This window comes from Aegilops tauschii, chromosome 5 (assembly GCF_002575655.3).
Source record: "Aegilops tauschii subsp. strangulata cultivar AL8/78 chromosome 5, Aet v6.0, whole genome shotgun sequence".
In the NCBI taxonomy this organism is placed as follows: domain Eukaryota; kingdom Viridiplantae; phylum Streptophyta; class Magnoliopsida; order Poales; family Poaceae; genus Aegilops; species Aegilops tauschii.
The window spans coordinates 575,060,622-575,083,233 of NC_053039.3; the positions used below are offsets into that span (position 1 = coordinate 575,060,622).

General features: G+C 42.2%; 1 protein-coding gene across 1 annotated transcript; it reads left to right on the top strand.

Annotated features, from left to right (window-relative positions):
• Positions 1-244: 244 nt before the first annotated feature.
• On the top strand, positions 245-4,228 carry LOC141023218 (uncharacterized). The gene is made up of 4 exons (XM_073499564.1): positions 245-493; positions 2,592-2,720; positions 3,854-3,868; positions 3,965-4,228. The coding sequence occupies exons 1-4, from the start codon at positions 245-247 to the stop codon at positions 4,226-4,228; spliced, it is 657 nt and encodes a 218-aa protein (XP_073355665.1).
• Positions 4,229-22,612: the final 18,384 nt, after the last annotated feature.

The window sequence follows — 22,612 nt, forward strand, 5'->3', positions numbered from 1 at the left end:
GACTAGATTGAGGAGGACCGATCTTGGAGGACGTTTCCATGAAGCAAAAAGAGTACGAGGACCACCACCATAAGCATCATGGTAGTAGGCCACCATGGTGTCCAGCAGCATGCAGCACACATGTCCGCAGACTTGTACGGGCAAAGATCCAAACTAGCACGGCTTGAGGACGTGCGCCGACCGCGCCGCAACACCATGCGGTCACGAGTGACCAACTTGCTGCCGACCAAGAGCAGCCCCACCGATGGACGAGGAAGATGCCGTCGGGATCTCGCGGAGCTGCCCAGATCTCAGCAGCTGCCGCGAGATGAGATGCCCGGCCGCCGCCGTCATAGGATCCCGTGCGAGCTTTGCCGATGGTCCCCTCAGGCAGCGGGAAGATGAGGGGAAGGAGAGGCGGGCTCAGGAGTCATCGACGGTGGCGTTTCCCCCATGTAGCCAGATCGGGGCGACGCGGGGCGTGTCGCCAGATAGGGGCCGCCCGCCACTGTTGGCATATTAGTAGTGGCAGAGAGGCAGTTGCGGGCGCCCCTGAGAGCCTTGCTCGCCGCTACTAGGCTTTTTGAACTAAAGATGAGGACAACACCATGACCTAAAGACGAGGACAACACCAACTGAAACTGCATATCCAAACTTCATTGAAACCTGGCAGCGGTTACCTTCCCTTCTTCTGATCCTGCTTACTACTTATTGTCAAATGCATGGTAATTATGATAAAAGGCAAACAACAAAGATGCCACATCTAATAGTTGCCAAGGCCTAAATGACTTAGTAAACGAGTAATGTTGAATAAAGCTGATAAAGGAATCCTAGTCTTTTCTTTTCTTTGCTAGGATAATGAAGGCCGACGGGGTTATATAATTGTAATTTACGAACTAGGTCATACATTATTGAATTTTTTTATAAAAGGAGTAATATTTAAAAAAAATCTTTAGGTCATGGGATGTGAGGAATGGGTAGAGGATTTTCCCCAGCTGGTTATTTTTCCCTGGAGCGGTGTAGAGAGAGTTTTGGATCTGTCTGCTTAGATGGTGTAAACTTTTTTAGCCGTGTGATTGTTTATTTGCTGGATTTTCCCAGCAATTTCTTCTCCACGGAAATTGGTAAAGCTATCCTCATAATTCAGTCACTGTATTTCTTGATTATTCTGTTATTCATTTTATTTTTACTGTTGCATATGGACTGTGTGCTTGTGAATTGTTGCAATTAGCTATGATGGGAACACACCATTTGCGCATAGATATGCTCATGTTTGCTCTCTTGATCCTGGTTATTTTTTGCTTAATGACCGACTGCTTGGTAAATTGTTGGATAGAGTTTGTTATCGTCACAATGCCAATACAGAGAGACTAGAGTGCTCCAAGTAGGCTAGCAGTTACTTTTTTTAATGCAATTGTCAGTGGTTGTTGCCCGTGTGTTGTATCAAATCTCGTAGCTAGTGTCCACTACCGGGAAAGGGCTTATAGGTGAACTCAAATTAGTGCCGGGCGAAGCCGGACACCCGCCACAACTAATTTTGAAAACCAGCAGCGGCGGGTGACAGGGCGCACCGCCAGTGCTGGTGGTGTAGCAGTGGCGGGCGCGCCCGAATGACCGCCATAGCTGGACTAGCAAAATTTGCTAGCGTGTTGAAACCTGCCACTAGCGGGCGTTGCTACCCACCCGCCACTGCTACTTCGTCTTAGAGTGGCGGTCATGGAATACACCCAGTACAAACATAGTGGGATGACCCTCTCAAATTTTTTATTTTCCATATCAAGATGTTTGCAATGCGGGCAACAAAGGTACTCGTCACTTCCACAATGCAGTCACCCACGCAAAAAAATAATAATCAAGAAGTCAGGAGTGGCGGGCATCCTGTATAGCCCGCCACAGAACTTTACCGCCTTTTTTGCTTGCCCGAAATTCAGTTAATGCCGCGAAAATAACAAACCAACTCTAAAAGTTGTCAAATTATAGAGCGGGGCTTCTGGTGACGTATATTACAGATGGAAAAAAATTCAAGTCCAAAATATGTTATAAAATTGAGTTATGTGTGTGAGGTGGCCATTTTGAAAGTCTATACACTTGGTGGGAGAGTGTCCTGTTTGCACACGTTATGCATCCGGTTATGAATTGAGTCATCAGCCATGGAGGAATCACGAACAATCTAATATCAATGAAAAATACATATGCAGGAAGCAAAATTAACAGCCTGGACCCTGGAGAGGTAAATAGAGAAGTAACCGGGGATTAATATAAGAGATGCAGGCTCATGTCCGAGGTCATTAACGCCATCGAAGGGAAGGTGCTCCTGGATGGCACAGTGCGCTGGCTGGATCGTGACGCACATGTGCCCTACTCCAAGGGGCGGGTGGAGTAAAGCCGGGGCACCAGCGCCGTTACCTTCTGGAGTTTTCTTACTTGGTCTTGTTCTGTTACAGCACTTCTCAAATGCTGGGTTTTCATGTCCAATCATGCAAAGTCCATCTGACCACACTTCGTGAGAGCAATCAATACAGACTTCGACAGAATCATAGCCATGTGCAAAAATCTGCAGGTGTCTTTTGATTTTTTTTGTGAGAGTTAAAAAGCTTTGTAGTTATTAACAGGATGATCAAGGGGATTTCTCTTCAGTGAGCATGGACACTGCTGTGGCGATCCGGACACTAGAAGCAACATACAAATCATCGGCTGAAGCTGCTGCTGTTGAATCCATGATTGCAAAATTGATTGACAAGGTACTACTGCTCTACACCCTAGGGTAATGAAAATCCCATCTATGTCACCCATTCCACAAACACACAACTGATACTTTAGATTGAGAAATTGGACACTGCAATATCCATGATAGTGAATAAACTATTATCTACATGGTGTGATGCACGAAGGTCCTTACTTGAAAAGTAAAGGCAAAGCAGTGATGCAGCGAGAATTGGGATTCTCACTTGGAGATCATTGCGAGTTATGTCAAGAGAATGGAAGTACTTCTGGAGCAGGCTTGCCTTGTATATGCTGCTTGCCCTGTATTTATCGATATTGGTCATTCATTGTCATCTGTAGTGGTCAGTGTCACTGCAGTATTACATTTCAATTTACTAGATATTTTTATTCTCAAGTAATTAACTGCATTTATGATTTGATGATGCTCAAAGGTCACATTGTTTTGACAGGTTAGGATTTCTGCGATATTTGTGTTTGTTTCATTTCTTGTCCTTCTGAGTGTTTGCGAAGTGCCTGCTCATATTGATGAGATCAAGGTCGGGTTTTTCTTCTTTAAAATGGAATTGCAACATTATGGCCACTTCCTTCCTAATAGTTTTAATTGTAGAATAATTTCAACGCGGATTCTGTTGGTGAAAACAATAAGCACCAAAATCATATGAACATCAGGTATGTTTGTAACATAATGCTCCCTCCTATGCAGATATATTCCCATGAGGATTCAAACCGGCATTATGGGACATTGGTTTTCCTACTAGGCCACTTCCTATCCAGCGTCTCCTTCCTATTTCTGGTGTCCATTTCGTCGTCGTTGGTTTTCTACTCCCTGATTGGCCTCAGGAATGAGTTCAGCTTCCTTATGTACTTTATAATCACCATCTTTATGTGCCTATTGGCGAACGAAGCGCTCATGATGATTGTTGCGTACATCTGGCTTGAGACTTACAAGTGCATCTTAACCTTGATTTGCTTATATGTGAGCTTCCATCTTGGTCTTCTTTCAAGTGGGCACACATATTGAATGAACCAACATTATTAAATAACCGTGGCTACTCAAGTTATCATGATGCTGGTGGCAGGGTATTTTCGGATCCAAGACGCAATACCAGCGCCCGTGTGGAACTATCCGATGTCCTACATTTCATTCCAGACATATGCTGTCCAGGTAAGTTATATATGGCCATCTTATGTAACCTACATAAACCCTATGCTCATCTTGCTTTTACCGGATCAGGCGTGCTAACAAGCAATGCTGCTGCAGGGCTTGGTCCAGAACGAGTCTGTCAGTACATCATTTGCAGTCGGGGCCACGAGGACGATACCCGGTGTGCAGGCTGTCCGAGGCTTGTATGGCATATCATCGTCGACGGGTGCCAAGTGGATGAATCTCCTTGTTTTGTTCCTGATGGCGATCGGCTACTGGGTCGTCTTGTATGTTTTGCTTCGTCTAGATGTGAGGAGACATGAGAGGCTTGGCAGGTGCTCCTGCTGGCCCAGCATCCACACCATTGCAGCTCCAAAGTGAGTTAGCCCTGAGCCACCGAGTGTGCTGATGTTGTAAGAAGGCTTTGTGTGTGTGTGTGTGTGTGTGTGTGTGTGTGTGTGTGTGTGTGTGTGTGTGTGTGTGTTTGGGTGTGTGACTGTTCATATGCATGTATACATGTGTGATAGCTTCCTAGGTAGGCATATCTGACGCATCCAAAGTAGAAGAGAAACATGAGGAGAATTGGGGTAACATATATACTGTATTTATCATGGTTAATTTGAGAATTGAAGAAATGAACCATGATTTGGTGATTTACTCTCTTGTCCATTCCTTTTTGGTACTCAGCATTGCTTCCTTTGTTGTCTTGTTGTCTCTCACACGTTTGATCTTCCTGGTTGGATCTGACTACATTGAAGGTCGAGTAGCGATCCTCTCTCGAAGGTGTTTTCTTCAAGTGTTGTAGATGATAGGGCTCGGCGCGTGCTGGGTTGTGCCAACATGCATTTCCATGTCAGTAGATTTGTGACATTGTAGACGATGTTGAATGTAGTTATTCATGCCTGAGATGAAGCTTGGCATAGTAGTCATTGAGCAATAACAGATTGTCTCTTCTCCTTAAATTCGTTCGTGCTTATAAATGTTGTTGGAGACGGTGGATAACTGAGTCAAGATATGAAGTGCATAAAAAAGTCAAGATATGAAAGGTTCTAACTGTGTAGGTGGAGAACAATCTCACCGGAGGATGATCTCAGAGGTGTCGGTGACATACACGATCAATAAAAGATGAGAAAATGCCATCCCAAATGAAAAATAAATCCATATATATAGACGAGGGGATCGTGACACTTCCACTTCAACCAAGAACCTAGTCTACACTAGTATAAAAGTTACGAGTTGCTGAAATCCAAACGATCTCAACCATCCGACACAATTAAAGCCAAGGACTCATGATGAATTTATTAAAAAGGTAAAAATGATGACACATGTGCAACCTAGTTTCCTGAAATCAGCAAATGATAGGAAACCTAGTGTATTGCCATACGCTTCCGCTAATCGACTATAGCGAGTTCAGTCTTTTATTTCTTCTTCTTGAGCGGAATGAGTTTGATCTTGTTGTTTGGCAGATTCCTCCGCACGCCCCTGAAAAACTTGACAAACGGATCGACAGAAGCATCACCATCTCGGTGTATGGTTTCAGTAAGCCTAAGGTTGTTGCACTTGAAACGCGCCATGCCCTTGGAATATGATTGGCGGCATTTCATCACCTCCTTTGTAGATTGGAAATCCGAGACCTGTTGAGCAGTGCAATGTTACGAGTATATTTTGGAATGGAATGCCAATATATTACGGAATGTTTCAAGTTATGGTAATTAGTTGTTGATGGAAGAAGTAGCAGCAGCACCTTGCAATGTCGCAAAGTGAGCTTCTGCAGGTTAGGCGAGTTGTACAGGTATTTGCGCAGCCCGAGGAAGTCGTCGTTGATACGGCACCCATCCAGAGAAAAGCTTGTCAGGTTCTCAAACTTGAATATAGGAAGATCCTCATGACTCCCAAAGAACAGCAACTGAAAACAAAAAACCCTACATGCACTCGTCTTATACTACTTTAAAAGAACGAAATAGCTGGCGAAAATCAAAATTCGAAGTAAAGGGCTCACAAGATCACTAGTTATTGACGAGACAACGCTTAAAAACTCGGAGATCGGGAGATTGGCCAGGACTTTCCTCCCTGCCGGCTGTTGTTCGGTCGTTCCTGCCGTATGCCTTCGTGCTCGGCTGCTCGCCTGCTCCTACCCTCCTGAATCTTGAAAAGGATCTACAACGTAGGAAGTTGGAACGGAGTTGCTGGATAGGAGATTCTTGAGCAAGGAAAGGTAGGAGGATTGGAGGAAGCCTAACCTGCCGTGGCGAGGGCCACCAGTGCCACACAGGAACAGACGAAGAGACGCCTCGTCGCTTCGCTCCTCTCCGTGAATCGAATAGATCAATCGTTGTTTTGTTTTTCTTTTTGATTTTGAGGGGAAGATTGCCACAATCGCCGGACGAGGCAGTTCCAGATCGGGGGGCTGCTCCAGGTTGCCAGTTGCCAGGCCGCCAGTTGCCAGGCCGAGCGTCTCACAAGCCCAATAGGTTAGATATTTTTCCAGAGGCCCAAAAGATTAGATGAGAAGTAGATTTGGAGGCCCCAGAAACGGGGGGTCTGTGCGGGTGCACAGGTCACACCCCCCCGGGGTCGGGCCTGAATACAAGACGTTGGTCTGGTTCAAGTTAAGGCAATTTCGCTCGTCACTGTTTGCGATAACGTGAGGCGTCTTGATCAGGGGGAAATAAAGGTTGAATTAGAATTATAATTTTCTGCTGTGCCAAAATACACAGTGCATGCTTGGATGTTGGAGAAAGAAAGAAAATAATTCCTACGCATACACGTTTGATCAAGGCATGCGTCAACTAGGTTGTTTCTTTTGGTTGCCACGTCCACAACAAGAGTATACAAGTACATGATACCTTTTGATTGAGACTAACGGAAGAATCCTAATTGGTTACTACTTCTCATGATCAAGGCCATAGGAGATTTATGTGTTCGTGCGCTGGTTTAAATGGTGAGATTTGCTGTCCTTGAGAAACATTGGATGGGGGCTTCCAGGAAATTATGTTTAATTACTTTAAGTATTTAAATTTCAATGATTACTTGCTAATTTAAAGGTTGTGAGCAGATTTACTTCCTTTGGTGTTGGTCGAGAGTGAGAGATAACGAAGTTTTTGTTTGGTCAACTTATTAGGCAAGTTTGAGTCGGCTAGCTGTACTGGTATATATAGTCATGGTACCCTCTTTGTAAAAGCAGGTTATATTTAGGATTTTAGACAACATCGTGTATCGTCAATGGAGCGGCCGTCTTCGGGTGTCGCTGTTATTTATTTTGTATAAACTTTCGGTGTGGAAGTTACACGTGGCTCGAGGTCTATCGTTTCCGACGGGTTGCGTGCTGGTTACGTCTACTTTGGCGGGAGGTTCTTCATGTGTCGAGGGATTGTCCGTTGGTTGTCCTTACCCCATCTTCCGGTTACATGTACTGCTCGCGTAATTGGGAGATTTTATCAGCCGAATTCAGAGGAGTACATTGTATCGTGAAAGATCGGGACAAATCAGTAGCACGACGAGGTTGTGCTTTCATCAGTTGGTATTCGGACCAAAGACTGTTCACGGTAAAATTGTTTTCTTTCAGTTACGATCGATATTTTTATTTATCATGAGAAAATATTGTAGTTTGCAAATGGTGATAGCGATGGAGAAGGATCTATTGCGTGCCTTGCCTTGGTACCAATGCTTTATGCGTGTGCGTGTTGGACCAGCTAGTTGTGCCATGTTAATTAATTGCTATTCCAGTATGAATTTTGTGAGTAAGACTGTAGTTGATGCCTTGAACTTGCCGTTGATTGAACATTCACAACCATATGAGTTTTGGTTGATGGACAAGTTTGATCAAGATCATGCATCCCGTCGAAGTAGTTTCCCTTTATGCGGATATGGTGATCTAGTCGTGTGTGATGTGCTTCCTATGCATATGCATGTGAGTTCTATACTGTTGGGAAAACCCTGGACAGACTTGAGACAATTAAGTTATCATTATGATGGTGAATTTTCTTTTGTATGGAAGGGTCGACTTATACTACTTGACTCATATACCCTGGAGCGATACAAGGCAGATCGCCAAAGACGTGATCATGCTCTGGAAGCAATTGATGTGAAGGTACTCAATGACCAAGAGAAAGCAGACGTGGACATTCAACATGCTGAATTTTTGGCATCGACAGTGTCTGCGGATGCATATGCTGAGATGATATACTTGACACCGAGGAGGGTTTCGTTTCAGGGAGGAGAGGATGATATGGCAAACACTAGATCTATTTGTACCGTCGACCACCATTACATACAAGAAGTTGGTCTGGTTTAAGTTAAGGCCGTTTCGCTCGTCACTGTTTGCGATAACATGAGGCGTATTGATCAGGAGAAAATGAAGGTTGAATTAGAATCACAATTTACTTCTTTGCCAAAATACACAATGCATGCTTGGATATTAGGAAAGGAAGAAAATAATTCCAACATATACCGTTTGATCAAAGCATGTGTCAACTTGGTTGTTTCTTTTGGTTGCCATGTCCACAACAAGACTATACTACATGGACATGATACCTTTTGATTGAGACTACCGAAAGTATCCTAATTGTTTACTACTTCTCAGGATCAAGGCCACAGGAGATATATGTGTAGGTGAGAAGGTCTAAATGGTGGGTTTTGCTGTCCTTGAGAAACGTTGGATGGGGGCTGCCAGGAAATTGTGTTTAATTACTTTAAGTATTGAAATTGTAAGGATTACTTGCTAAGTTAAAGCTTGTGATCATATTTACTTCCTTAGGTATTTTTCCGGAGTGTTGATTCATTTCCATTCCGACAAATTTGGGGCGCTCGATATGTCCTATTTTTAGCAAAGGTCATACCGGATTTTTCTGTGAATTTAAGCATGACTTGTGCTAGAATATGTAGGAAATATCGAGTCCCCAGATTTGCTAGAAAGAGAATTAAACGACATTTTGAGTTGACTTTAAGTCTATCGGGGCTCCATACATGACAGTCAAAAAATCGGTGAGGGAGAGTCTCCACCATATATGAGAGAAGAAGAATGCCAACTGTTGTGGTCGGGGTAGCTTCTCCTTCTTCTCTTTGTGCTAGACCTTTTTTATGCACTAGGGGAAGGAGGAGTAGCAACCATCACCGACTGTCGCAATATCAGAGAGGGAGTGCCCACCATATATGTGAGATGAGAGTTTAGGAAGGAAGACTCGACAGACCTAAATTTAACCCGTTGTATATTGATTAATAGCGATGTGTGTGTTGAGTTTCCTGGTAGTTGCCTTCGATCGATTTTCAATTAATTAATGTTTCAACTATGAACATAGGAAATGTCTGACGAAGAAAAGGATTTCGGTAAGTGCGAATACTGCGAAGACCAGCGCGGCCCGTGCGACAGGCCTCACCTAGTTGGTGGTAGGCACTTCAGCATCAAGATGGATGAGACCTTCGAAGTGGATACAGTAAGTCACAACGAGAAGTATTTTTTCGTAATTAAGCATGACTTCTGCTTCTTTTGCTTCAACTTATAATTTAATTTTATTTTTACGATTTTTACTAGCGTATCCCCTGCCATGCAAGAATGTATGTCTTGGATAAGGTTGGTTTCAGTAAAATGGAAACTATGGAGGTAAAGAGAGTTCAATTAAGGACCGGGCATGGTTATTCTTTCGCCGTAAAATTATACAATGCAGACATCTACACCTATTTTGAATGCAAAAATTGGAGAGCACTATGCAAGGCTTATGCATTTAAGCCTGATATGCTTATTATCACCTTTGATATTAGTCCAGAAGATGAAGTTGAAGGTAATATCGACATCTGGGTCGATGTGCAGACGCCTCCAGTTCTACCATTATTGGAGTTTCTCAATCATATTTATGTCTTGGATATTGTTTAAAAAAATTAGTTGACAACTAATTTCTACTGACAGCTTTCCATTCAAGCAAACATGTTCCGCGCTTAGTAGACATGACCTAGTACTGTCCCGGGGCTGAACTAAACTGCGAGGAGATAAGTCATTATGTTTCATGGCTTGAGGATCTTGATACTGTCAAGAAAAAAAATTCCTGGACATTAAAATATTACTACTCAAAACGTGCGGCCACTAGCGTGCGTATTGAACTACGGTCACATCTATTTAGGAAAGATGGTAAGATTTTTACTATTTGTCCTCAGTGCATCTTTTGCAAACATTATTTTTCAGGCTAAATTTCATTTCTAAGTATGTTACTATGATATTCTTCAATAGGGACTCCTGATGATAGTTGTGCCTCAATGGATCGAGCATAAAGTTCGCATGACAATGGTTAGCTTACGGCCAAGACATCATACATTGCACTTTAGTGCATTTAAGATTTCTCGAAGCGAGCAAGTCTTAATAGTCAAAGACTGGAGCAAAATTGTGAAGGATTGCAGCAGAGAAGTACTAGGGGGCAGCAATCAGAAGCACGGCCCACAATTAGGAGACATGTTCATCTGCATGCTCCAGTATGATGAAGCAGGAGTGCTACACATGTTCTATGCTATTTTACCTGAGAGAGAGCAGCAGGAGTGATTAGCTAGCTAGAATGAGTTTGAAGATGATGATGTGCTACACTATGACTATGATGATTAAATAGCTAGTGTTGGTGGTAATCACTATGATGATTGTTATTAGCTAGTGTTGGTGGTGATTAGATAGCTACACCATGACTATGATGATTAAATAGTGTTGGTGGTAATGACTATGATGATTATTAGCTAGTGCTGTTGGTGATGATATGATGCAAGAGTTTTTATATTAATATGATGATGATGATGATGAGTTATTATAACATTGGGTGAAAGAACCGCAGATTAGTTTCAAGTTAATCTATGAATTGGTCACTTAGGATCCATTCACTTGAAACTAATCCGCGGATCTTTCATCTAGTGATTTAATAACTCATTATAATGTAAAAACAATCTCTAAATTGCTACTGTATGAAAAATAGTATAAAGCTGTATGAATACGACATAAAATAATAAAGAAATAGAATACGAAATAATAGTAGTAGCGCGGGCAGTGAGACGCGCTACTAGTAATTACCAGTACCGCAGTTTGCTGGAAGCGCTACTACTAAGTTGATATAACAGTAGCGCGGGTGTGCAGACGCTACTGCTAACCTTTAGCTGTAGCGCCGTAGCAGTAGCGCGGCTCCCCGCGCTACTGCTAGGCCAAAAACCCGCGCTACTGCTAGGCTTTTCCCTAGTAGTGCTTTTTTGTATTGTCTTCAATTAAACCTCATCATTTTTTTAGTGTTTTTTAATACATTCTTCAATACTAGATACCTAATAGATGAAAAGAACAATAAAATTAACTATACGATTTTAAAAGAACGAAATAGTTGGCGAAAATCACAAATCAAAGTAAAGGGCTCACAGGATCACTGGTTATTGGCGCGACGACGCTTTAAAACTCGGAGATCGGGAGATTGGCCTGGACTTTCCTCCCTGCCGGTTGCTGTGCGGTCGTTCCTACCTTGTGCCTTTGTGCTCGGCTGCTCGCCTGCTCCTACCCTCATGAATCTTGAAAAGGATCTACAATGTAGGAAGTTGGAACGGAGTTGCTGGATAGGAGATTCTTGAGCAAGGAAAGGAAGGAGGATTGGAGGAACCCTATCCTGCCGTGGCGAGGGCCGCCTGTGCCACACGAACAGACCAAGAGACGTCTCGTCACTTCGCTCCTTTCGATGAATCGAATAGATTAATTGTTCTTTTCTTTTTGGTTTCGATTTTGAGGGAAAGACTGCCACTATCGCTGGACGAGGCAGTTCTAGATCGGGGGGCTGCACCAGGTTGCCAGTTGCCAGGCCGAGCGTCTCACAAGCCCAATAGGTTAGATTTTTTTCAGAGGCCCAAAAGATTACATGAGTAGTAGATTTGGAGGCCCCGGAAAACGGGGGGCCCTGTGCAGGCGCACAGGTCGCACCCCCCAGGCTCGGGCCTGCATACAAGACGTTGGTCTGGTTCAAGTGAAGGCAGTTTTGCTCATCACTGTTTGCGGTAACGAGAGGCGTCTTGATCAGGAGAAAATGAAGGTTGAATTAGAATCATAATTTGCTGCTGTGCCAAAATACACAATACATGCTTCAATATTACAAAGAGAAGTAAAATAATTCCAACACATACACGTTTGAGCAAGGCATGCGTCAACTAGGTTGTTTCTTTTCGTTGCCACGTCCACAACAAGAGTATACAAGTACATGATACCTTTTGATTGAGACTAACGGAAGAATCCTAATTGGTTACTACTTCTCATGATCAAGGCCATAGGAGATTTATGTGTTCGTGAGCTGGTTTAAATGGTGGGATTTAATGTCCGTGAGAAACATTGGATGAGGGCTTCCAGGAAATTATGTTTAATTACTTTAAGTATTTAAATTTCAATGATTACTTGCTAATTTAAAGGTTGTGAGCAGATTTACTTCCTTTGGTGTTGGTCGAGAGTGAGAGATAACGAAGTTTTTGTTTGGTCAACTTATTAGGCAAGTTTGAGTCGGCTAGCTGTACTGTGATATATAGTCATGGTACCCTCTTTGTAAAAGCAGGTTATATTTAGGATTTTAGACAAAATCGTGTATCGTCAATGGAGCGGCCGTCTTTGGGTGCCGCTGTTATTTATTTTGTATAAATTTTCGGTGTGGAAGTTACACGTGGCTCGAGGTCTATCGTTTCCGACGGGTTGCGTGCTGGTTACGTCTACTTTGGCGGGAGGTTCTTCATGTGTCGAGGGATTGTCCGTTGGTTGTCCTTACCCCATCTTCCGGTTACATGTACTGCTCGCGTAATTGGGAGATTTTATCAGCCGAATTCAGAGGAGTACATTGTATCGTGAAAGATCGGGCCAAATCAGTAGCACGACGAGGTTGTGCTTTCATCAGTTGGTATTCGGACCAAAGACTGTTCACGGTAAAATTGTTTTCTTTCAGTTACGATCGATATTTTTATTTATCATGAGAAAATATTGTAGTTTGCAAATGGTGATAGCGATGGAGAAGGATCTATTGCGTGCCTTGCCTTGGTACCAATGCTTTATGCGTGTGCGTGTCGGACCAGCTAGTTGTGCCATGTTAATTAATTGCTATTCCAGTATGAATTTTGTGAGTAAGACTGTAGTTGATGCCTTGAACTTGCCGTTGATTGAACATTCACAACCATATGAGTTTTGGTTGATGGACAAGTTTGATCAAGATCATGCATCCTGTCGAAGTAGTTTCCCTTTATGCGGATATGGTGATCTAGTCATGTGTGATGTGCTTCCTATGCATATGCATGTGAGTTCTATACTGTTGGGAAAACCCTGGACAGACTTGAGACACTTAAGTTATCATTATGATGGTGAATTTTCTTTTGTATGGAAGGGTCGACTTATACTACTTGACTCATATACCCTGGAGCGATACAAGGCAGATCGCCAAAGACGTGATCATGCTCTGGAAGCAATTGATGTGAAGGTACTCAATGACCAAGAGAAAGCAGACGTGGACATTCAACATGCTGAATTTTTGGCATCGACAGTTTCTGCGGATGCATATGCTGAGACGATATACTTGACACCGAGGAGGGTTTCGTTTCAGGGAGGAGAGGATGATATGGCAAACACTAGATCTATTTGTACCGTCGACCACCATTACATACAAGAAGTTGGTCTGGTTTAAGTTAAGGCCGTTTCGCTCGTCACTGTTTGCGATAACATGAGGCGTCTTGATCAGGAGAAAGTGAAGGTTGAATTAGAATCACAATTTACTTCTTTGCCAAAATACACAATGCATGCTTGGATATTAGAAAAGGAAGAAAATAATTCCAACATATACCGTTTGATCAAAGCATGTGTCAACTTGGTTGTTTCTTTTGGTTGCCATGTCCACAACAAGACTATACTACATGGACATGATACCTTTTGATTGAGACTACCGAAAGTATCCTAATTGTTTACTACTTCTCAGGATCAAGGCCACAGGAGATATATGTGTAGGTGAGCAGGTCTAAATGGTGGGTTTTGCTGTCCTTGAGAAACGTTGGATGGGGGCTGCCAGGAAATTGTGTTTAATTACTTTAAGTATTGAAATTGTAAGGATTACTTGCTAAGTTAAAGCTTGTGATCATATGTACTTCCTTAGGTATTTTGTCCGGAGTGTTGATTCATGTCAATTCCGACAAATTTGGGGCGCTCGATATGTCCTATTTTTAGCAAAGGTCATACCGGATTTTTCTGTGAATTTAAGCATGACTTGTGCTAGAATATGTAGGAAATATCGAGTCCCCCAGATTTGCTAGAAAGAGAATTAAACGACATTTTGAGTGGACTTTAAGTCTATCGAGGCTCCATACATGACAGTCAAAAAATCGGTGAGGGAGAGTCTCCACCATATATGAGAGAAGAAGAATGCCAACTGTTGTGGTCGGGGTAGCTTCTCCTTCTTCTCTTTGTGCTAGACCTTTTTTATGGACTAGGGGAAGGAGGAGTAGCAACCATCACCGACTGTCGCAATATCAGAGAGGGAGTGCCCACCATATATGTGAGATGAGAGTTAAGGAAGGAAGACTCGACAGACCTAAAGTTAACCCGTTGTATATTGATTAATAGCGATGTGTGTGTTGAGTTTCCTGGTAGTTGCCTTCGATCGATTTTCAATTAATTAATGTTTCAACTATGAACATAGGAAATGTCTGACGAAGAAAAGGATTTCGGTAAGTGCGAATACTACGAAGACCAGCGCGGCCCGTGCGACAGGCCTCACCTAGTTGGTGGTAGGCACTTCAGCATCAAGATGGATGAGACCTTCGAAGTGGATACAGTAAGTCACAACGAGAAGTATTTTTTCGTAATTAAGCATGACTTCTGCTTCTTTTGCTTCAACTTATAATTTTAATATTTTTTTTACGATTTTTACTAGCGTATCCCCTGCCATGCAAGAATGTATGTCTTGGATAAGGTTGGTTTCAGTAAAATGGAAACTATGGAGGTAAAGAGAGTTCAATTAAGGACCGGGCATGGTTATTCTTTCGCCGTAAAATTATACAATGCAGACATCTACACCTATTTTGAATGCAAAAATTGGAGAGCACTATGCAAGGCTTATGCATTTAAGCCTGATATGCTTATTATCACCTTTGATATTAGTCCAGAAGATGAAGTTGAAGGTAATATCGACATCTGGGTCGATGTGCAGACGCCTCCAGTTCTACCATTATTGGAGTTTCTCAATCATATTTATGTCTTGGATATTGTTTAAAAAAATTAGTTGACAACTAATTTCTACTGACAGCTTTCCATTCAAGAAAACATGTTCCGCGCTTAGTAGACATGACCTAGTACTGTCCCGGGGCTGAACTAAACTGCAAGGAGATAAGTCATTATGTTTCATGGCTTGAGGATCTTGATACTGTCAAGAAAAAAAAATTCCTGGACATTAAAATATTACTACTCAAAACGTGCGGCCACTAGCGTGCGTATTGAACTACGGTCACATCTATTTAGGAAAGATGGTAAGATTTTTACTATTTGTCCTCAGTGCATCTTTTGCAAACATTATTTTTCAGGCTAAATTTCATTTCTAAGTATGTTACTATGATATTCTTCAATAGGGACTCCTGATGATAGTTGTGCCTCAATGGATCGAGCATAAAGTTCGCATGACAATGGTTAGCTTACGGCCAAGACATCATACATTGCACTTTAGTGCATTTAAGATTTCTCAAAGCAAGCAAGTCTTAATAGTCAAAGACTGGAGCAAAATTGTGAAGGATTGCAGCAGAGAAGTACTAGGGGGCAGCAATCATAAGCACGGCCCACAATTAGGAGACATGTTCATCTGCATGCTCCAGTATGATGAAGCGGGAGTGCTACACATGTTCTATGATATTTTACCTGAGAGAGAGCAGCAAGAGTGATTAGCTAGCTAGAATGAGTTTGAAGATGATGATGTGCTACACTATGACTATGATGATTAAATAGCTAGTGTTGGTGGTAATCACTATGATGATTGTTATTAGCTAGTGTTGGTGGTGATTAGATAGCTACACCATGACTATGATGATTAAATAGTGTTGGTGGTAATGACTATGATGATTATTAGCTAGTGTTGTTGGTGATGATATGATGCAAGAGTTTTTATATTAATATGATGATGATGATGATGATGATGAGTTATTATATCATTGGGTGAAAGAACCGCAGATTAGTTTCAAGTTAATCCATGAATTGGTCACTTAGGATCCATTCACTTGAAACTAATCCGCGGATCTTTCATCTAGTGATTTAATAACTCATTATAATGTAAAAACAATCTCTAAATTGTACTATATGAAAAATAGTATAAAGCTGTATGAATACGACATAAAATAATAAAGAAATAGAATACGGAATAATAGTAGTAGCGCGGGCAGTGAGACGCGCTACTAGTAATTACCAGTACCGCAGTTTGCTGGAAGCGCTACTACTAAGTTGATATAACAGTAGCGCGGGTGTGCAGACGCTACTGCTAACCTTTAGCTGTAGCGCCGTAGCAGTAGCGCGGCTCCCCGCGCTACTGCTAGGCCAAAAACCCGCGCTACTGCTAGGCTTTTCCCTAGTAGTGCTTTTTTGTATTGTCTTCCATTACATTTTTTTAGTGTTTTTTGTAATATAGTCTTCAATACTAGATACCTAATAGATGAAAAGAACAATAAAATTAACTATACGATTTTAAGAGAACGAAATAGTTGGCGAAAATCACAAATCAAAGTAAAGGGCTCACAGGATCACTGGTTATTGGCGCGACGACGCTTTAAAACTCGGAGATCGGGAGATTGGCCTGGACTTTCCTCCCTGCCGGTTGCTGTGCGGTCGTTCCTACCTTGTGCCTTTGTGCTCGGCTGCTCGCCTGATCCTACCCTCATGAATCTTGAAAAGGATCTACAATGTAGGAAGTTGGAACGGAGTTGCTGGATAGGAGATTCTTGAGCAAGGAAAGGAAGGAGGATTGGAGGAACCCTATCCTGCCGTGGAGAGGGCCGCCTGTGCCACACGAACAGACCAAGAGACGTCTCGTCACTTCGCTCCTTTCGATGAATCGAATAGATTAATTGTTCTTTTCTTTTTGATTTCGATTTTGAGGGAAAGACTGCCACTATCGCTGGACGAGGCAGTTCTAGATCGGGGGGCTGCACCAGGTTGCCAGTTGCCAGGCCGAGCGTCTCACAAGCCCAATAGGTTAGATTTTTTTCAGAGGCCCAAAAGATTACATGAGTAGTAGATTTGGAGGCCCCGGAAAACGGGGGGCCCTGTGCAGGCGCACAGGTCGCACCCCCCAGGCTCGGGCCTGCATACAAGACGTTGGTCTGGTTCAAGTTAAGGCAGTTTTGCTCGTCACTGTTTGCGATAACGAGAGGCGTCTTGATCAGGAAAAAATGAAGGTTGAATTAGAATCATAATTTGCTGCTGTGCCAAAATACACAATGCATGCTTCGATAATAGAAAAAGAAGTAAAATACTTCCAACACATACACGTTTGAGCAAGGCATGCGTCAACTAGGTTGTTTCTTTTGGTTGCCACGTCCACAACAAGAATATACAAGTACATGATACCTTTTGATTGAGACTAACGGAAGAATCCTAATTGGTTACTACTTCTCATGATCAAGGCTATAGGAGATTTATGTGTTCGTGAGCTAGTTTAAATGGTGGGATTTAATGTCCTTGAGAAACATTGGATGGGGGCTTCCAGGAAATTATGTTTAATTACTTTTAAGTATTTAAATTTTAATGATCGATTACTTGCTAATTTAAAGCTTGTGAGCAGATTAACTTCCTTAGGTGTTGGTCGAGAGTTAGAGATAAAGAAGTTTTTGTTCAGCCGACTTATTAGGCAAGTTGGAGTCGGCTAGCTGTACTGGTATATATAGTCATGTTACCCTCTTTGTAAAAGCAGGTTATATTTTGTAGTTTAGACAGCGTCGTGTATCGACCATGAATCGCCCGTCTTCGGGTGTCGCTGTTATTTATTTTTTATAAATTTTCGGTGTGGAAGTTACACTTGGCTCGAGGTCTATCGTTTCCGACGGGTTGCGTGCTGGTTACGTCTACTTCGGCAGGAGGTTCTTTGTGTGTCGAGGGATTGTCCGTTGGTTATCGTTACCCCATCTTCCGGTTACCTGTACTGCTCGCGTAATTGGGAGATATTATCAGCTGAATTCAGAGGAGTACATTGTATTGTGAAAGATCGGGCCAAATCAGTAGCACGACGAGGTTGTGCTTTCATCAGTTGGTATTCGGACCAAAGATTGTTCACGGTAAAATTGTTTTCTTTCAGTTACGACTGATATTTTTATTTATCATGAGAAATGATTGTAGTTCGTAAATAGTGATGGCGATGGAGAAGGATCCATTGCGTGCCTTGCCTTGGTACCAATGCTTTATGCGTGTGTGTGTCAGACCAGCTAGTTGTGCCATGTTAATTAATTGCTATTCCAGTATGAATTTTGTGAGTAAGACTGTAGTTGATGCCTTGAACTTGCCGTTGATTGAACATTCAGAACCATACGAGTTTTGGTTGACGGACAAGTTTGATCAAGATCATGCATCGCGTCGAAGTAGTTTCCCTTTATGCGGATATGGTGATCTAGTCGTGTGTGATGTGCTTCCTATGCATATGCATGTGTGTTCTATACGGTTGAGAAAACCCTGGACAGACTTGAGACAATTAAGTTAGCATTATGATGGTGAATTTTCTTTTGTATGGAAGGGTCGACTTATACTACTTGACTCATATACCCTGGAGCGATACAAGGCATATCAGCAAAGGCGTGATCATGCTCAGGAAGCAATTGATGTGAAGGTACTCAATGACCAAGACAAAGCAGGCATGGACATTCAACATGCTGAATTTTTGGCATCGACAGTTTCTGCGGATGCATATGCTGAGAAGATAGACTTGACGCCGAGGAGGGTTTCGTTTCAGGGAGGAGAGGATGATATGGCAAACACTAGATCTATTTGTACCGTCGACCACCATTACATACAAGAAGTTGGTCTGGTTTAAGTTAAGGCCGTTTCGCTCGTCACTGTTTGCGATAACATGAGGCGTCTTGATCAGGAGAAAATGAAGGTTGAATTAGAATCACAATTTACTTCTTTGCCAAAATACACAATGCATGCTTGGATATTAGAAAAGGAAGAAAATAATTCCAACATATACCGTTTGATCAAAGCATGTGTCAACTTGGTTGTTTCTTTTGGTTGCCATGTCCACAACAAGACTATACTACATGGACATGATACCTTTTGATTGAGACTACAGAAAGTATCCTAATTGTTTACTCCTTCTCAGGATCAAGGCCACAGGAGATATATGTGTAGGTGAGCAGGTCTAAATGGTGGGTTTTGCTGTCCTTGAGAAACGTTGGATGGGGGCTGCCAGGAAATTGTGTTTAATTACTTTAAGTATTGAAATTGTAAGGATTACTTGCTAAGTTAAAGCTTGTGATCATATTTACTTCCTTAGGTATTTTGCCGGAGTGTTGATTCATTTTCATTCCGACAAATTTGGGGCGCTCGATATGTCCTATTTTTAGCAAAGGTCATACCGGATTTTTCTGTGAATTTAAGCATGACTTGTGCTAGAATATGTAGGAAATATCGAGTCCCCCAGATTTGCTAGAAAGAGAATTAAACGACATTTTGAGTTGACTTTATGTCTATCGGGACTCCATACATGACAGTCAAAAAATCGGTGAGGGAGAGTCTCCACCATATATGAGAGAAGAAGAAGGCCAACTGTTGTGGTCGGGGTAGCTTCTCCTTCTTCTCTTTGTGCTATACCTTTTTTATGCACTAGGGGAAGGAGGAGTAGCAACCATCACCGACTGTCGCAATATCAGAGAGGGAGTGCCCACCATATATGTGAGATGAGAGTTTAGGAAGGAAGACTCGACAGACCTAAAGTTAACCCGTTGTATATTGATTAATAGCGATGTGTGTGTTGAGTTTCCTGGTAGTTGCCTTCGATCGATTTTCAATTAATTAATGTTTCAACTATGAACATAGGAAATGTCTGACGAAGAAAAGGATTTCGGTAAGTGCGAATACTACGAAGACCAGCGCGGCCCGTGCGACAGGCCTCACCTAGTTGGTGGTAGGCACTTCAGCATCAAGATGGATGAGACCTTCGAAGTGGATACAGTAAGTCACAACGAGAAGTATTTTTTCGTAATTAAGCATGACTTCTGCTTCTTTTGCTTCAACTTATAATTTTAATTTTTTTTACTATTTTTACTAGCGTATCCCCTGCCATGCAAGAATGTATGTCTTGGATAAGGTTGGTTTCAGTAAAATGGAAACTATGAAGGTAAAGAGAGTTCAATTAAGGACCGGGCATGGTTATTCTTTCGCCGTAAAATTATACAATGCAGACATCTACACCTATTTTGAATGCAAAAATTGGAGAGCACTATGCAAGGCTTATGCATTTAAGCCTGATATGCTTATTATCACCTTTGATATTAGTCCAGAAGATGAAGTTGAAGGTAATATCGACATCTGGGTCGATGTGCAGACGCCTCCAGTTCTACCATTATTGGAGTTTCTCAATCATATTTATGTCTTGGATATTGTTTAAAAAAATTAGTTGACAACTAATTTCTACTGACAGCTTTCCATTCAAGCAAACATGTTCCGCGCTTAGTAGACATGACCTAGTACTGTCCCGGGGCTGAACTAAACTACGAGGAGATAAGTCATTATGTTTCATGGCTTGAGGATCTTGATACTGTCAAGAAAAAAAAATTCCTGGACATTAAAATATTACTACTCAAAACGTGCGGCCACTAGCGTGCGTATTGAACTACGGTCACATCTATTTAGGAAAGATGGTAAGATTTTTACTATTTGTCCTCAGTGCATCTTTTGCAAACATTATTTTTCAGGCTAAATTTCATTTCTAAGTATGTTACTATGATATTCTTCAATAGGGACTCCTGATGATAGTTGTGCCTCAATGGATCGAGCATAAAGTTCGCATGACAATGGTTAGCTTACGGCCAAGACATCATACATTGCACTTTAGTGCATTTAAGATTTCTCGAAGCGAGCAAGCCTTAATAGTCAAAGACTGGAGCAAAATTGTGAAGGATTGCAGCAGAGAAGTACTAGGGGGCAGCAATCAGAAGCACGGCCCACAATTAGGAGACATGTTCATCTGCATGCTCCAGTATGATGAAGCAGGAGTGCTACACATGTTCTATGCTATTTTACCTGAGAGAGAGCAGCAGGAGTGATTAGCTAGCTAGAATGAGTTTGAAGATGATGATGTGCTACACTATGACTATGATGATTAAATAGCTAGTGTTGGTGGTAATCACTATGATGATTGTTATTAGCTAGTGTTGGTGGTGATTAGATAGCTACACCATGACTATGATGATTAAATAGTGTTGGTGGTAATGACTATGATGATTATTAGCTAGTGTTGTTGGTGATGATATGATGCAAGAGTTTTTATATTAATATGATGATGATGATGATGAGTTATTATAACATTGGGTGAAAGAACCGCAGATTAGTTTCAAGTTAATCCATGAATTGGTCACTTAGGATCCATTCACTTGAAACTAATCCGCGGATCTTTCATCTAGTGATTTAATAACTCATTATAATGTAAAAAAAATCTCTAAATTGCTACTATCTGAAAAATAGTATAAAGCTGTATGAATACGACATAAAATAATAAAGAAATAGAATACGGAATAATAGTAGTAGCGCGGGCAGTGAGACGCGCTACTACTAATTACCAGTACCGCAGTTTGCTGGAAGCGCTACTACTAAGTTGATATAACAGTAGCGCGGGTGTGCAGACGCTACTGCTAACCTTTAGCTGTAGCGCCGTAGCAGTAGCGCGGCTCCCCGCGCTACTGCTAGGCCAAAAACCCGCGCTACTGCTAGGCTTTTCCCTAGTAGTGCTTTTTTGTATTGTCTTCCATTAAACCTCATCATTTTTTTAGTGTTTTTTGTAATACAGTCTTCAATACTAGATACCTAATAGATGAAAAGAACAATAAAATTAACTATACGATTTTAAAACAACGAAATAGTTGGCGAAAATCACAAATCAAAGTAAAGGGCTCACAGGATCACTGGTTATTGGCGCGACGACGCTTTAAAACTCGGAGATCGGGAGATTGGCCTGGACTTTCCTCCCTGCCGGTTGCTGTGCGGTCGTTCCTACCTTGTGCCTTCGTGCTCGGCTGCTCGCCTGCTCCTACCCTCATGAATCTTGAAAATGATCTACAATGTAGGAAGTTGGAACGGAGTTGCTGGATAGGAGATTCTTGAGCAAGGAAAGGAAGGAGGATTGGAGGAACCCTATCCTGCCATGGCGAGGGCCGTCTGTGCCACACGAACAGACCAAGAGACGTCTCGGCGCTTCGCTCCTTTCGATGAATCGAATAGATTAATTGTTCTTTTCTTTTTTATTTCGATTTTGAGGGAAAGACTGCCACTATCGCTGGACGAGGCAGTTCTAGATCGGGGGGCTGCACCAGGTTGCCAGTTGCCAGGCCGAGCGTCTCACAAGCCCAATAGGTTAGATTTTTTTCAGAGGCCCAAACGATTACATGAGTAGTAGATTTGGAGGCCCCGGAAAAGGGGGGGCCCTGTGCAGGCGCACAGGTCGCACCCCCAGGCTCGGGCCTGCATACAAGACGTTGGTCTGGTTCAAGTTAAGGCAGTTTTGCTCGTCACTGTTTGCGATAACGAGAGGCGTCTTGATCAGGAGAAAATGAAGGTTGAATTAGAAT